The following is a 16878-nucleotide window of genomic DNA, read 5'->3' on the forward strand; positions in this document are numbered from 1 at the left end:
TTCTATAATGACTTTAAATGGAGTATAATCTGTAAAATTTTGAATCACTTTGTTGTACACCTGAAACTAATATAATAAATCAACTATGCCTCAATAAAATATAAATAAAATAAAATAAAAAGGAATTATAACTAGAATTTCCTCACCAGTCTGCTCTGAAAGCCATTCCAGTTTTGGATTCATGAGCTGTTTAGAGGAAGGTGCTCTCTCTCCCCTGCTCTTTCAGTGTTCCCAGTTGTCGTAATTGCAAGTGGATGTAGCTAAAGACAAATGCGAAACATAAACTGAGTGGTTTAGAAGAACAATTTGGAGAGCCTAGCTCTTTCTAAATGCCAGGGACTTTCAGGGGTTAAGAGCCTGAAAAGAATGTCAGGTTAGCTGACCAGAATTTTTATGATTAAAGAGAAAAGTTGGCTCCCCTGGATCTCTGATCTATCCCAGTGGGAAAAGGGGCAGACCCCTCCTACTGCAACACCACTCCATCCTTGCTGCTGGAGGACACGCACGGGGAGATACCTGAGGGGGTCACCTGCTTGCTTTCCCTTCTGTTTGGCAGTGAAGTTGAAGATCACCAGCCTTGTCCTGTAGCAGGGAGAGACATTTTGGAGGGGAAAAAAAGTCCCCTGGTTTCCCAGGAGCACTTGGGATAAACGTAGGGTTTCCAAAGATTTCTGATGATAAGAACCACCTGAGGCACTTACTCTCCCTTGGAAATGTTGGTTCTGTTGAGCTGAGTTGGGAACTCACATGCTGACATTTAAAAAAAGTGGCCCAGGTGATTTTTATCATCAGGCAAGTTTGGGAAGCCCTGCCCTAGGGCAAGAGGGCAACTCCTCCTGGACCTTGAGCTCATGCCTGCAAAAGGGAGCTGATATAATATTTAACCCCTGAAGAGACACATCTGTTTGGAGAAGATCTGTCTAGGAAAGTTACAGGGCTACAGTTACTATTCTGTGGAGGACGAAATTGGTTGGGGCTCTTCTGAAGTTCTGTAGTTATGAATGACAGATCATGTCATTGAAGGGCAAGTTTTCTTCTTGAAATCAGCTTGGGTTTGGTTGCAAAACACAGCAGACTTGAAAATCCAGCTGTTTACTTCACGATGGAAACTGGGGATGGTGCTGCCACTACCGAGCCAGGGTCTGAAGTGCGTGTCCCTGAGACCCCAGGTCATACCTGATGCTCTGCCAGTGACGTGGTGCATGGAAAGGCCTCTAGGGTGTCTTTCCTCTCGCACAGCTGGAATTGTTCCCCAAATGCTGAAAGCAAAGGCACTTGGAGCTGGCCAGGAAAGAGCAGGACCTCAGAGCTTTGTGAGAGTTGCTATGAAAGTTTAAGTGTCATCACAACTAGAGATTCCTGGGGTGGGAAGGAAAACAGACAGTCATGAAACAGGTCTCTATTTCTAGTGAGCTGACCCAGCAGGAAAGTTGGGTTAGATTCCTGAGCATGTGGTGGACACATCAAGGGCCCCTGCACAACCAGAGGCCCTGGGGGGGTCCTCTGCTATTTCTACAATCTTGGTTTGGGTAGGATGCAAACAGAGCCTTGAAGCAGTGCCTAACACATCTAAAAAAGTACCGCCTGGCACATAAGATGGGCTCAGTAAAAACTTTCTGAATGAGTGAATGAATGGGAAGAGAGAGAGCTTGTCATTGAATTGCAAATCAGAGGCCTCCAGTTGTTGACAATATATGGAGAAAGATTCAGGCTTCATTTCTCAGACCTTTATTCTTCTAAACAAAGTTCAGGGCTCTGCATGTTCTACTCTGTTAACCACAGAAGCCCAAAGTTCTTCCATAACTAATCTGAACCTGGGATTCCTTTGCTCTGCTCTCAGGAGCTCTCACAACCTCTTTCCCCTTGAAGCAGTGTAAGGATGATGGAGCAGGGCCGCGGCCGCATGGAAGATTTCCCTCTCAACGTGTTTTCGGTCACTCCTTACACACCCAGTACTGCTGACATCCAGGTGTCGGATGACGACAAGGCGGGGGCCACCTTGCTCTTCTCAGGCATCTTCCTGGGACTGGTGGGGATCACGTTCACCATCATGGGCTGGATCAAACACCAAGGAGCCTCCCACTTTGAATGGACCCAGCTCCTTGGGCCCATCCTGCTGTCAGTGGGGGTGACATTCATCCTGATTGCCATCTGCAAGTTCAAAATGCTCTCTTGCCAATTGTGCAAAGAAAGTGAGGAGAGGCTCCCGGACTCAGAGCAGATGGCAGGAGGACAATCGTTTGTTTTCACTGGTATCAACCAACCCATCACCTTCCATGGGGCCACCGTGGTGCAGTACATCCCTCCTCCTTATGGCTCTCAAGAGCCCATGGGGATGAACACCACCTACCTGCAGCCAGTGGTGAACCCGTGTGGCCTCATACCATCTGGAGGGATGGTGGCCACCATGCCAAGCCCTCCTCAGTACTACACCATCTACCCTCCAGAGAATGCTGCCTTTGTTGATGACCAGGACTACCTTTCCTCCGTGGACGGTGGAAATGACAGGTAGGATGTGTGCCTTGGCGATGCTCCCCTTCCAGCTGTGGCAGTCACGGTCTATGGCTGTGTTTGGTCTGTAAGGAAGGTGGTGGGAGACTGCAGATCTCCGTGTGGCCCATTGCCAGGATGGTGGCATTGGTTCTGAGAGCGGTGCTGTGGGCTGTAATGCATTTTGTGCTTTCTGCTCCCGTTTCAGGACTGGCCCTGATGCTGAGCAGATAGAAGAGACACAGCTGGGAGATGAGGACTCTGCCTGCTTCTCTCCTCCCCGCTATGAGGAAATATGCTCCCTCCCTCGCTAGAGACTATGCGGCTGGGGGCACAGAGTTTTAGCTTTTTGCTGACAACTGAAGTGTTCCATGCTGTGACCTTCAGAAGTTAGACAACAGAGCAGCCCAGGAAGCCTGACAGATACCATTCGAGGTGGGGAAGGGGGAAATGGGAGGTAGAATCTCTGACTGTTAAAACTTAGGCTAGGGTGGGGATATGCACTTCCGATCGAGCTAGAAATCCCCTGGATATGGCTCAGGATCAGGAATTTCACCTGTTTATTCACCACCCGCCCCTTTCCCACTGGAACGCACTGGTGTCTTAATTTGAGCTCCAGTAGCCAAGGGAAAACTCACTACTGCTGTGACTTTGGGAGTTTCCACAGTAGTGAGAATGGGGGTAGGGGAAGGAAGCAGGGAATAGAAAACGGGCTCAAATGGAGATTTCCCAGTTCCTGTTCTCAGCTGGGGATCTTCAGACATATAAGAACTTGGTTGCCATCTGGCGTCCCTTGAGGACCCTGGCATCTTAAAGGCTGCAAAAATAAATGAATTAAATGGAATAAAATAATGTCTTCTGTTAGAACAGTATTAGATAGCTGGCTAATAAAATAGACAACTGATGGGAACATACTGTGTAGCATAGGGAACTCTACCTAATGCACTGTGGTAACCTAAATGGGAGGGAAGTCCAAAAGCGAGGGGATATCTGTATGTGTATGGCTGATTCATTTTGTTGGGCAGTGGAGGCTAACGCAACATTGTAAAGCAACCATACTCCAATAAAAATTAATAAAAAAGAATAATAGGACGATGATGTCAATAAATCCTTAAGTTACCACGGAGAGACACATCGCAGCGACTCTCAGCCGTCGATGTTCTCTCTAGCAAGGCTGAAGCTTGAGGTGCCCACCCCAGCATGGGATTTGTGCTGGACCCAGTGGCCAACAGAACACGAGCACCTCCCTACACATAGATGAGATCTGTTAAATTAGACAGAATAGAGCTGCTGTGTCAACACCTGGAAAATCATGTCATGGAAACAATCTTTACGGTCAAGATAAGCTCACCTTCTTTATAAAAATACTTAGGTGCTCTTAATCTCCCAGAATCTGGGCTGTGTAATAAACAACCAGAACAGATCCACAGGCTTTAGAAGAGATAGACTAAACCATCAGAGTTTAAAAGAAAGTGTTTTCCATAGGCTACAAAGGTAGGCCACTCAAGGTAAGGGTGCGTGGCTCATCCCAAAGGAAGACCAGGATTTAGCAATCCTTTAGAGTTTTGGTACTGTGTTCGTATATGGAGTGATTTTTACTAATCTTTATCAGAAGTATCTAGTTTTCCAAAGATATGATTAAAATAAGCTTGGTATATTATTATTGTGATTTGTATTATATCTTAGGGGCGAAATCTCTTTTTTAATTTAATTTTTATTTTATATTGGGGTGTAGTTGATTTAAAATACTGTAACACACTCTCCTTTAATGGTCATTGCTACTTTTTTTTTTGTATCTATATTGTACTTCACTTTTCTTAACATCTTTATTGGAGTAAAATTGCTTTACAATGGTGTGTTAGTTTCTGCTGTAAAACAAAGTGAATCAGTTATACATATACATTTATCGCCATATCTCCTCCCTCTTGTGCCTCCCTCCCACCCTCCCTACCCCACCCCTCTAGGCGGTCACAAAACACCGAGCTGATCTCCCTGTGCTATGCGGTTGTTTCCCACTAGCTATCTATTTTACATTTGGTAGTGTGTATATGAATATATATGTCCATGCCACTCTCTCACTAGGGACGAAATCTCTTTGTATGAGAATTCATTTTCATGTTCAGTGATAGCAGGTGATTGAAAAATATGATTCAGTTAACAGAAAATAGCTTTTTGCTCAGCATATTCATGAAACACTGGACTCCTGGCTGAGGGCCATCAGTTCAGGGAGGACGTTAGGTGACAGGGACATAGTTGAGCACCACCAGTGGCATGCCCACCGGCAACGCCCACACACCTGCCTCCTTCATCCCTCTCCCTCGTCATCCTCACCCACCGCATAACTTTATGTTCCTGGATTTGGGTACCAATGAGCATCAAGGGTAGTTCAAAAGGGAAAGAGATGTTAAGAAAGGACAACCACTTGTGAAAGGTGGGACGGTGGGACAGCTACTTTGTCTCAGTGATGCCTGGAGTCCGATGTGCAGGGAAGTGGCCTTGGGGGCTTTTTAGCTCTAGGCTGCAGTCATTCAGCACCAACTGTCCCTGTTCCAAGGCAGACAAAGTGCTAACGCAGAGGTAATTTATGCTTCTGGAGACAGTGCGCCAGAGCTGACAGCCCAAGGTGGGAGGTGGGGCTCAGAAAATAGGAATTCAGCACTTATTTATTGAGCACGTCCTCTGTGTCAGGACCCGGGCCATCAAGTAGGGTTATAACATTGAAAAACTGAACCCGCAGAAAAGCAGCTACGGCTAGTCGAGAGAGAGAGACAGCTACTGATCACTTATGCCCTGACACCCAAGAGGGGTCCTGGAGCCATAAGAGGGATTTGGACTAGTCAGGAGGGTCAACAGAGCTGACTTGGGAAAGTGAAGTCAGGACCACGGCCCTGTATAACCCCGGGAGCACCGTTACACGGAGAGCCATGACGTCGGACTCCCTGGGCCTCTGAGGCCGGTGCCAGGAGCTAGAGGAACAGCGGCTGATACTAGACAAAGGGGAGGAGGAGGGGCCAGCTGTGTAGACCTTTCTATTTTGCTGCTGCTACAGCCTTCAAACAGAGCTGCCGGGCTTCCCTGGTGGCGCAGTGGTTGAGAGTCCGCCTGCCGATGCAGGGGACACGGGTTCGTGCCCCGGTCCGGGAAGATCCCACATGCCGCGGAGCAGCTGGGCCCGTGAGCCATGGCCGCTGAGCCTGCGCGTCCGGAGCCTGTGCTCCGTAACGGGAGAGGCCACAACAGTGAGAGGCCCGCGTACTGCAAAAAACCCCAAAACACAAAAAAAACAGAGCTGCCTTCCAGCACCTGGGAAATTATATCCACCAGCTCTCTGGCTTCGAAGCAACCCCACCATGCTCTCTTTCTGTTTTCCTTTGGGGTTGCAGGGGCCAACATAATGGGAAGCCCACCAACTGGCCCCTGGACTCTGACGCCAGGTCTTCGCTGGTCTCTTTGACCAGCGAGGACACACTTCTGGCAGAGTTTCAGGTTTGTTTTGTGGATATTTGCCTTTTCTCATTCTCTCTCTCAGTATCTTATCAGCGCTGAATGGAGGACTGTGATCTGGGGAGAGTGAATTGGGGCCTGTCTGGTCCCAGCTATGCCATCCACCCTGAGATTCCTGCTGTGGAACGTGGCCCTGGCTTTAGGCACATGCTCAAAGGTCCAGTGTCCGGGCCAGAACCCATGGGCCATTGTCGGCCTTGTTAAACATCTTAGTATGTGTCTGCAGAGCAATTGGGAAGTCATTGAAGAGTTTTAATGACGAGGGAGCTGTGATCTGATTCTGAACACTTCCTGGTTAGGGCAAGACCCAGAGGCACATAGGGTGTGATACTGACCTTGCTGGGAAAGTCCAGATGTCAGTGACCGGAGCACCAGGAGACATCCCTCTCCTCTACCTTCAGTCTTCACCGGGGTGCCATGGCTGGGCATGCTCTGGCAATCTACACATCATTCAGAACAAAGCCAAAAAGGTCTTGTTAATCAAAGGGGACGGGTGTCTTGAGAACTAAATGTTCACATCTCTCGGGAGCCAGTTTGGGTTGGGCCTCTGGTCTGGAGGCACTGATGACCGCTGCCAACCTTGATAGGACAGGAACGGACCCTCCAAGCCTGGGTAATGAGGCCCAGGCACCAAAGGGAAGAAACTTTCACAAAGCTCTTAGACTTCTTTCTCCTCTTGGGCTGATCTCTCCTGCAGTGTGGGTCTGGCCACGCCCTCTGCAGGGCCCTGAGAGGTAGGTACCCTGCAGGGATGGCAATCGTTTTCCCTTTCGCTCCACTGAACCAGGCACGGGTCTAAGTTTCAAATGCAGCAAGTGGCTCTGCTCCAAAACAGCCCTTTAAGTGCTCCCCCCACTTTTTTTGGGGGGTGGGGTGTACAGTGTAAAAACAAAACACTTGTTTGTGATGAGCTGGCCTTGGGTGGCTGTTTTCAGCTTCGGCCCTCTGGGGTTCGTCTTTGGCCTTGTTTACTATCGGGTCAGTGGTGTGGGGCTGAGCTGAAGGTCCACACCCCCAGGGGGCTGGTGTTTCTCCCCCAAAACGGAAGTGCCTTACAGTGGTCGTGGGATAGACACCTTCTTACCAACCGAGAGAAGGGGGCGGGCAGCCTAGCTCTCAGTAGTGTCCCCGCCTGTCACAAGCAGGCACTGTCGGCAGACTGCCGCTTACACCCCTTGACAGTCACCAAGGGCCTCACGCAAAGCCCTCTACGGATGCTTGGTTCCTGGTGAATAACAAATGTGAAATGAATAAACGAAGAACTTTTCAAATAGCTAACAACCACTCTAGTTCAACTTAGCTCTTTTTTTTTTTCTCATTATGTAAAATTTCAAGCAAGTACAAGATTAGAGAGAATAGTATATGAAACCCTATGTAGCCATTACCCACCCTCAACTCATGGCCAATCTTACATCTTTTATCCTCCCACCCACAATCCCCCACCTGGATTTTTAAAAAGCAAATCCAAACCATCAAGTCATTTCATCCTAAAACATTTCATTGTGTATCTTTAAAAGATAAAAACTCCAAAAAATACAACACCATTATTACACCCCCCAAATTTATAATAACTCCTTAATGTCTTCAAATATTTCGTCATTATTCAATGTCTTCAGTTTTCTCTATTCTGCTTACTTTTTTACCTCTTTGTTTTGTTTGAATCAGGATCCAAATGAGATTGGCTTTTGGATAAATGGATCCTTAATTTCTGTCTATATTATACTATATTTTGGAGGCAGAGAGTTCACAAACTATTCACGGTAGTAGAATCATATTTATTAAATTTCACTTTCCCCAAAAAAATGTTTTTCAAGGTTTTTTGCTTTATATTTCCCTGGCAGTTCCCTGAAACTCTAGGACTCTCCTGGAATTAGAAACTTATTTTTTTCTACTTTTAGCATATTATTAGAGATTTTTCTAAGCACAGTCCTAGAAAAAAATTACATTAAAAAAATCTTTGAGTGTTTGAGAAATATTTGTTGCATAATAGTTTCAAGAGTTTCAATAATATCAGAAAACTGATAACCATCAGTATTCCTGGCTTGGTTGGTGAAAGTTTTTAGGAAAAAAAAAAAAAGGTTTTTACTCCAGAGACCATAAAAACTCCTTTGAACATTTCAAAAGTGGGAACCAGCGTCTTCTCTCTAAGAAATAAAACCTCTTGCTCTACATTAAAATACCACCTGGTACTATTAAACTCTCTGAGGTTATTGACTGTGGGCCTCTTACCAATGAGTTCTCAATTTTCATATTAAAAACGAATATATTTTCTGGTCATGCCTACAACTCTTCCTTTGAAGGTGTGTGTGTGTGTGTGTGTGTGTGTGTGTGTGTGTGTGTGTGTTCACCTACACCTTCTTATTATTGAATGTGATTTATGGATTTCTTTCCCACTCACTACTTGTAAATCATCAAGAGTTTTATGTCCCAAGCAGTCAGCAGTTGGTTATAAAATCAACAGAGAGCTGTACTAAATAAACCCTTACTGGATTGCTCCTAAGAACTGATGACAAATCAGAAAGTGAAGACAATTCCATGGGAATGATTCTCTCCTGCCTCTGGGATACCACAAAGTTCTCAGATATGGGGATTTTATTTGTCTTGCACTTTTAGGAAGATTAATAACCAGATGAACTGGGAAGGAAGTCAGTTTTCTAGGTTCCAGAAGTTTCCTTATAACAAAGAATTTTTCCTCCAGCACAAAACCTACACATGTGTAAATCATAGACACAAATATGTGTGCTGGAGTCTGTGCTTACACACAAGGGGCTGGAAATGAAGCTATGTGATTTTCCTGTTTTAACCTTCCATTAGTTTAAAAGAACACATTTTTTTTTTTTTTAAAGGGGTATGTGTGTGCATACTCTTTTTTAAATATATAGAATACCTCTTGAAGAAGACTTAAAAACTGGTAATAATCATGTCTGGGGCAGAGGATGGGAGACCTATTTTTCACTTTAATTCATGCTAATTAATAAATTTTTTTATCATGTTCATAATATTGCCTGTTCATAAAATTATTTTTAGAATACAGGAAGAAAAGGAAATGATCTCTCTCCATGTGCTTTTAATGTTAACCTCATCTTCTTGAGTCCAAGGATAAATGATTTTCATTGTCACTGCTGCTTATACGTGTAACAGGTAAACACACACAAGACACAGAAACAAATGTGGTATGTATACATACATCTATGTGGACACAAGGCAATGTAATATGAGTAACACTTCTATATAGACACACACACACACAAAGTCTCTGGGGGAGAGGACAGAGCTTTCACTGTGTACGTGAAAGAATTTTCACACATACATGTTGTTGCTAAAGTCCTCTGCCCATGGGGTAAAACACTGACCAACGTCAGTGTAACAGCAGCGCACAGAGCCATGAATCTGATTCCACATGGTTCTTCCTTGGATGATTTGTCTCAACCCAGATTCCTCCTTCACACTTGAAAAACTGTTCACAGCAGACAGCCATTCACTTACCAAAGAGCCACCACCATTGTACCTTCAGAGGTGAAACAGAGCAACCTAAGTAAATGGATTCCTCATCAGGAGCTCCAGGGATTAACTCTGCATGCTTCCCCTGCCTCCCCACCCCAAGTGGGTGTGAGAGGGAATCGTGGCTACAGCAGCCCCCCCTGCTCCTTTCTGTCCTGGAATTGGTCAGGGGCTCCTCCTCCGGGGCCTGTGGGGCTGGTCTGGTCCCACCTCAACCAGGAAGGACGCCCTGATCCCTCAACAGCCTAAACGGGAGCCACACAAGCATGCTTGGAATTTTTCAGAAGGCAAATAGATCGCTTTGTGTGCCGTCTACAAAGCTCAAAGAGGACAGGTTTAGGCTAGAGTGTGTCTGTGCCTCATTAGAGCCCCTTGGAGGCCATGGTGGGGGGGCTCATCCTTGGGGGTCACCTTTCTGGTCCCTGTGCTCAAGTGACATCCCAACTGACTTCCCAGCCTACCCTGTGGTCCTCGAAGGCCTGTGGCAGGAGGCACCATAGTTATTCACTCGTGCATTTGGCAGACGTCCTCAAAACTGAACAAAATGAGCCTGTCACTTCAAGGGAAATAACTGACAGTATTTGTTGCCAATGATAACATTCAACCTTTCAAGTGATAATTAGAATTTTTGAAAACTTCTATTTGTCATCGTGAGCTTGACAACTTCTCCAAAAGTGGACTTTTCTTTTGAGATCGGTATTGATATTTTAAAATGTAATTTCTAAAAATTTATATAATGAAATGTGTCAGCATTTGAAAGGTCAGTATAACTCAGTGAACGAATGTTTTCCACATGACCACTACATGATATTACAAAATCATGTGTGGGAAAAATGAACTCAGTGTACAGGATACACCGATGGATTTTAATGTGACAGAGTACAAAATGTTCATTGATACAATTTCAGATTCCACATTGCAACTAGCCTTTCAGAACTTACCACCTGGGTTTTGGTCTGGTATCCAAGAGGAATATCCACAATTACCTGAAAAGTTTTTAAAATACTTCTGTATTTTCCAACTACACATCTGTGTGAGACCAGATTCTCTTCATACAGTTCAACCAAAACAACACATGGCAACAGATTCAAAGCAGAAGTAGGTATGAGATATGAGAGTCTGGCTGTCTTCTGTTAAGTAAGATAATAAACAAATCTGCAAAAATACAAAACAATATCACTTCTCATTTTCTTTTTTCCTTTGGAAAAATATGCTATTTAATACAGAAAGAGTTTATAATTGTAATTTTCATGTTTTAATATTTTTGAAGGTCCTGGAGCTGTTTTAATTTTCCAGCTTTATTGAGGTATAACTGACAAAAAATTGTAAGATATTTAAAGTGTATGATGTGATGATTTGATATGTGCATTATAATTTTTAAATGAATAAACAAATATTTTATGCTTTTTTGGCTTTAATTTCTAATATAGTAAATGGTAAATACTAATAGATAGTCCATAAACAAAAGTTCTTTGGGTTCCTCAGTAAATTTTACAGGTATAAAGGGTTTTCAAGACCAAAAATGTTAAGAACTGCTGGCGTATATTACTGGGGGGAGAGGGAGAGGTGGCAACGTGCCCAGCAAAAGACTACACTTCCCAGCCTCCTTTGCAGCTAAGTTTGGCCATATGACTAAGTTCTGGCTAACTGGATGTAAGGAGACGTTTTTTGGAAGGGGCTTCCTCAAAGACTGCTTAGAAAACAGCCGGGGGAATTCCTTTTTTGACTTTCGCTTTTTCCTCATTCTGTTTTTCTTCCTTGAAGACTACGACTTATATGTGATCACAGAAGCTTCAGCAGCTACCTTGAACCACGAGGTGACCTTGAGGATGGAGACTACTTGTTACAAAGATGGAACAGCAAGATAGAAGAAAGCTGGGTCCCCAATGACAATGATGCTGCCTGACTATCTACGTCAGAGTTCTTCTAAGAGAACTTTTTGAGAGAGAGAAATAAACTTTGAAATCTTGTTTAAGTCAGTATTATTTTGGTCTGTCTGTTCCACATAGTGGAACCTAATTCTGCTCCTTTTAAGTGTGGCAATGTGCTAAGACCAGCTACAAAGGACCTATTTTATGTGGATTATATAATTATTTCATAGGTATTTCTAAGACTGGGTTTTATTCCCATGTCAACCACTGTCTTAAGGTGTGATGTTGAAAAAGCATTATTCAGGGTTAGTATTATAGGCACTCAGAAATTCATTCACATTGTAAAGCAATGATACTCCAATAAAGGTGTTAAAAAAAAAAAAGAAGTTCATTCAACTCTTTGAGCTACAAACATTTAGGAAGCCCATCTCATTGGCAGGCAGTGAAGCAAGCACTGGGTACTCCTGCGCTCAGAGCCCTTGTGGTCCGTGGGGGACATCGCCTCACTCCAGGACCTAGCACTGCCCTCACAGCTCTGCTGCAGGCCCTACACTAGGATAACAGACTATTCTGGGTATGGAGAGAAAAGCAGACGGCTTGTCACTTAATTGGTATTTCCAGGGCGTGACTTAAAGTTCTCTTGAATAAATTTCATTGTCACTACACTCACTGAACCAGAATGGCCCAAATAAACCAAAAGACTTCCCTCTCCTTAATTTTGATGGGTTAACACATCTCACATCCCCGATTAGCCACGTCAGTTGTTGAGGGCTCTCTCACGCTACATTGTCAATATTGTTAGTAACTGCCTGGATTTGAAAGTCCAGTTGTAGGAGGTCATCAAACCTTGTCCATGGAACCACCTGTGACTTAAATCCTCTAAGCAAAGGCAACTTTCTATGGACCCTCAGCAGTCTCTTCTCTCCTGTTATACAGAATCTATTACCATTTATGTGGGGGCATCACAGGTGGGGGCTGGATAAAGGAGAGACACACAGAAGCCTTACTTGCAAAGTCCAGTAGATTCCAGAAGGGGAGCATCTTTGGGGTAAGCAAATCTCTCCCAAGCTCCTTGGGTGCGGAATGGATTCAGGCCGGATCTGACCACTACACAGCCTGCTAAGGACTAAACATAATAATATTGTTGATTAAAAACTGCACATTCTATAGAGCTGTAGTTATTGACTCATGCTGCACTGACAGGGACAGCAGTTTTAAGTAAACGCATAGGCTGAGTTAGAATACTGCCTCTGTCGCTTATTAGCTGGGTGACTTGAGGCACGTGGCTTAACCTTGCTGAGCACAAGACATAGTTATGTCCATGTCCTCAAGTCATGCTGCTCACTCTAGCAGATGGGCTAACATGGGCCAAAGTGTGCTGACATAGTATAAGAAATGATTTTTCTATTAACTTTACCCTATCCTCATCTATCATGCAGGATCAGATTTGTTTTTGTATAAATAAAAACCCCAAATAACTTTAACTTAAACAAGATAAGTTTATTTCTCTCTCACATATAAAAAATCCGGAGGTAGATAGTGTCAATACAAGGCTGATCCCTCTGTCACCAGTGGCCTCTTTTGCCACCACCCAAATTTAGCACCTGGCTTTCCTCCTCCAAGTCGTCTCATGGTCCATGATGGCTACTGAAGCTCCGGCGTTATGTCTACATTCTAGAAGGTAGGAGAAAAAGAAAAGAAAAAAAAGGACACACCTCTCACCTGATTTGATTCCTTTCAAGAAATCCTTTCTGGAAGTTCCATGTCATACTTCCACTTCTACCTCTTTGACCAGAATTTGATCCTGTGGCCATACCAAGCTGCAAAGACATCTGGGAAATGTAAATTTTTAAAAATTACAAAGGGAAAAGAGTAGAAAAAAAAAAGGACACCATTGGAAGAAAGGATGAAATTGGAGGATGTACTGTTGACTATATAAAAAAGAGTAGAACAGATATTGGGTAAGCCACTAGCAGCCTCTTTCATACTTGGTTCTCTCTCTCTCTCTCTCTCTCTCTCTCTCTCTCTCTCTCATTCACTTTAGTCGGATTCCAATATCTGCTCAAGAATTTGGAACTTTTCAGAAAATGTTTGTTTTAAAATCCCTCTGCTGAACCAAAAATATTAACTCTGAAATGCCAAGTATAAATACACATGCCAGATGCAAGGTTTCAGCCAAGAAGTTCAACTTGTAATTTTAGAATGACAGATGCGCTCGTGGTGGGGGGAGCATCAGTGAGTTACAGAGCATCTACGCTGTAAAACAGGCGAGCTTTTGACCGAACCGTGAGTCAACAGATTTGCTTGTATCACATATTTGTCTCATTTCTCTGGGTTTTTGTGGGATTTTTGGTCAGCCTCTTCGTCCCATTTGAAGGACGTTAGTTGTTATAGGAAATGGTGACATTAAATTCAGATGGCAGGATCTGATGATACTGACATATGCAAAACAAAGTGAGTTCATTCCAGAAGCTGTGACTTAGTAAGTTCAAATTGCTCAGAGTTTAACTTGCTCCCTGAGTTTGGAGAGGAGGTTGGGGTAGGGGGAGTGTGGGAAGCCAGACACCTTTGGGAGCTGCCATAACTTCTTCGGGGCATTAGAGCTATATTTATTGCAATTAAGTTGCTAATTCAGTAAAAACTGCACAGTTCCCTTGCGGCCTGGGAGAGGGAAAGGCAGCTGCTAAGAGTGGCTGATTTATAATCACGGAATGACCTAGGTACCAGGGGAAATAAGCCAGATTCTTCCGAGGGCCTAAATCACTCTCTCAGCCAGGCGATCAAAACAGCATGCTCACCCTGGGCAGAGCACCGGAGTTGGGTAGCCTCCAAAACCAGGCTTGAAAAATTCCCAGTTTTCAGTGGGATTAGACCCCTGCCTCTCCCTCATCCCTCAGAAGGATGCAGGAAGTGTTAAGAGAGCCTTCAAAGACTCAGAGATCAGTACCTATGCTCTCCTTAACCTCAATCCCAGCCCTAGGGAAAACAAGACTCAGAAAAGTGTGTATTTAGTCTGTGATCTCTCCCACTAGCGAGTTCAGGTCATTGAAGACCACATATGGGGGCGAGCAGAGCCAAGCTGAAGGGCTAGCAGGTTGTATACCCCACATCCCCAGGGGATGCCATTCTCAGCATAGTCTAATTCAGTGGTTCTCAAACATGGTTGCATATTAGAATTACCTGAGAAGTTAAAAAAATCTCAGTGCCCAGATTGTACTTCAAACCAATTAAATCAGACTCTCTGGAGGAGTGACCAAGACATTAATAATGTTTAAAGTCCCCCAAGCGATTCCAGTGTGCAGCCGGGTTTAAGAATCAATGGTCTACCCTCAGAATGGGAGAAAATATTTGCAAATGAAGCAACTGACAAAGGATTAATCTCTAAAATTTACAAGCAGCTCATGCAGCTCAATATCAAAAAAACAAACAACCCAATCCAAAAATGGGCAGAAGACCTAAATAGACATTTCTCCAAAGAAGATATACGGACTGCCAAGAAACACATGAAAGGATGCTCAACATCATTAATCATTAGAGAAATGCAAATCAAAACTACAATGAGATATCATCTCACACCAGTCAGAATGGACATCATCAAAAAATTTGCAAACAATAAATGCTGGATAGGGTGTGGAGAAAAGGGAACCCTCTTGCACTGTGTGTGGGAATGTAAATTGATATAGCCACTATGAAGAACAGTATGGAGGTTCCTTAAAAAACTAAAAATAGAACTACCATACAACCCAGCAATTCCACTACTGGGCATATACCCTGAGAAAACCATAATTCATAAAGAGTCATGTACCACAATGTTCATTGCAGCTCTATTTACAATAGCCAGGACATGGAACGAACCTAAGTGTCCATCAACAGATGAATGGATAAAGATGTGGCACATATATACAATGGAATATTACTCAGCCATAAAAAGAAATGAAATTGAGTTATTTGTAATGAGATGGATGGACCTAGAGTCTGTCATACAGAGTGAAGTAAGTCAGAAAGAGGAAAACAAATACCGTATGCTAACACATATATATGGAATCCAAAAAAAAAAAAGATCATGAAGAACCTAGGGCAAGACAGGAATAAAGACACAGACCTACTAGAGAATGGACTTGAGGATATGGGGAGGGGGAAGGGTGAGCTGGGACAAAGTGAGAGAGTGGCATGGACATATATACACTACCAAACGTAAAATAGATAGCTAGTAGGAAGCAGCCACGTAGCACAGGGAGATCAGCTCGGTGCTTTGTGACCAGCTAGAAGGGTGGGAGGGTGGGAGGGAGGGAGACACAAGAGGGAAGAGATATGGGTATCTACAGAGTATATCATATACAGAGTATATGAATAACTGATTCACTTTGTTATAAAGCAGAAACTAACACACCATTGTAAAGCAATTATACTACAAAAAAATGTTATAAAAAAAAAAGCATCAATGGTCTGACTCATGTAGACTTCGATGTGAATGGCCCCTGCTGCAGCTGTGCTGGGGACAAACTGCACAGACGTATGTCACAGCCCTGGGTGGCGGTGGAGAAGAAGAGAGGCAGAGGACAGTAGGGAGACGAGTATGCCTTCTGGAAAGGAAGAACTCAAAAGGGAATCTAGAAATTGGGCCTCAAACCAGCAACTTGTGACTAGGGTGAAAAATTAAGGCACTGTATGATTTGTGGTCCCTGAGTGGCTTATATGATTGCAAATTTCACTTTTAATTTGCCCCAGTTCCTGAGCTCATTTCTTGGATATTTTATTTTCTAAGACATGTATTTTATTTCATTAAAACAGCAACCCACACTCAAGTGTCACTTCAGAGTTTGCAAAGCACTTTTTCCATACCCACCATCCTTACTGGGCTGCACACCTTGTAAAGACCCTGCCCTAGTTTGTGGAGTCCGAGACCCTTTCTCCGTCAGATCCAGATGCCATTGGAACTGGATGGTCAGTTTTCCATTTACGGTTTCTGCTGGGAATTTTTCTTTTTTTTTTTTTTTGTCTTCTTCTCTGAGTTTTCAATTCCTATGGGCAGACTTAGAGGATAGAGCTTAAGGGAGAAATCAGCATTTATGATGTAGCCTCATCCTCACCAAACTTCACCCTCAAGCTGGACTCCAGGTCAGAGGGCCCTGCCAGCCCCCCACCAAAGTCTCAGTGTTTGGAACAAGGGAATCACTCAGTGATACTTGTGCAACACGTGCACAGGTGAATGGTGCAGCGGCAAACCCCGCTGGGAGGCCACAGGTCAGAATGAAGGCTCTGGGTGCTGAGAGGGAAATGATGGCCCCGGAGAAGAATGGAACATGTGTGGTTATTCATTTATTTTACTGAAGTATAGTTGATTTATGGTGTTGTGTTAGGTGTCAGTTTCTGGTGTACAGCAAAGTGGCTCAGGTTTTTTTTTCAGTTTTATGTATATATATTCTTTTTCAGATTCTTTTCCATTATAGGCTATTATAAGATATTGAATATAGTCCCCTGTGCTACACAGTAGGACCTTGTCTTTTATCTT

General features: G+C 43.8%; 1 protein-coding gene across 1 annotated transcript; it reads left to right on the top strand.

Annotated features, from left to right (window-relative positions):
• The first annotated feature begins 1850 nt into the window (after nt 1-1850).
• TMEM174 (transmembrane protein 174) lies at nt 1851-4175 on the top strand. The gene is made up of 2 exons (XM_029218141.1): nt 1851-2508; nt 2699-4175. Exons 1-2 carry the CDS (start codon nt 1880-1882, stop codon nt 2802-2804), a joined length of 735 nt encoding a protein of 244 aa, XP_029073974.1. The 5' UTR covers nt 1851-1879; the 3' UTR covers nt 2805-4175.
• The last annotated feature ends 12703 nt before the right edge of the window (nt 4176-16878 follow it).

This window comes from Monodon monoceros, unplaced genomic scaffold (assembly GCF_005190385.1).
Source record: "Monodon monoceros isolate NGI ecotype Baffin Bay Population unplaced genomic scaffold, NGI_Narwhal_1 Super_Scaffold_12, whole genome shotgun sequence".
Lineage (NCBI taxonomy): Eukaryota > Metazoa > Chordata > Mammalia > Artiodactyla > Monodontidae > Monodon > Monodon monoceros.

Coding starts and splice junctions, on each gene's coding strand:
- TMEM174 (XM_029218141.1), top strand. CDS start 1,880: ATGATGGAGCAGGGCCGCGGCCGCATGGAAGATTTCCCTCTCAACGTG. Junction 2,509..2,698: donor GTGGACGGTGGAAATGACAG/GTAGGATGTGTG, acceptor CTCCCGTTTCAG/GACTGGCCCTGATGCTGAGC.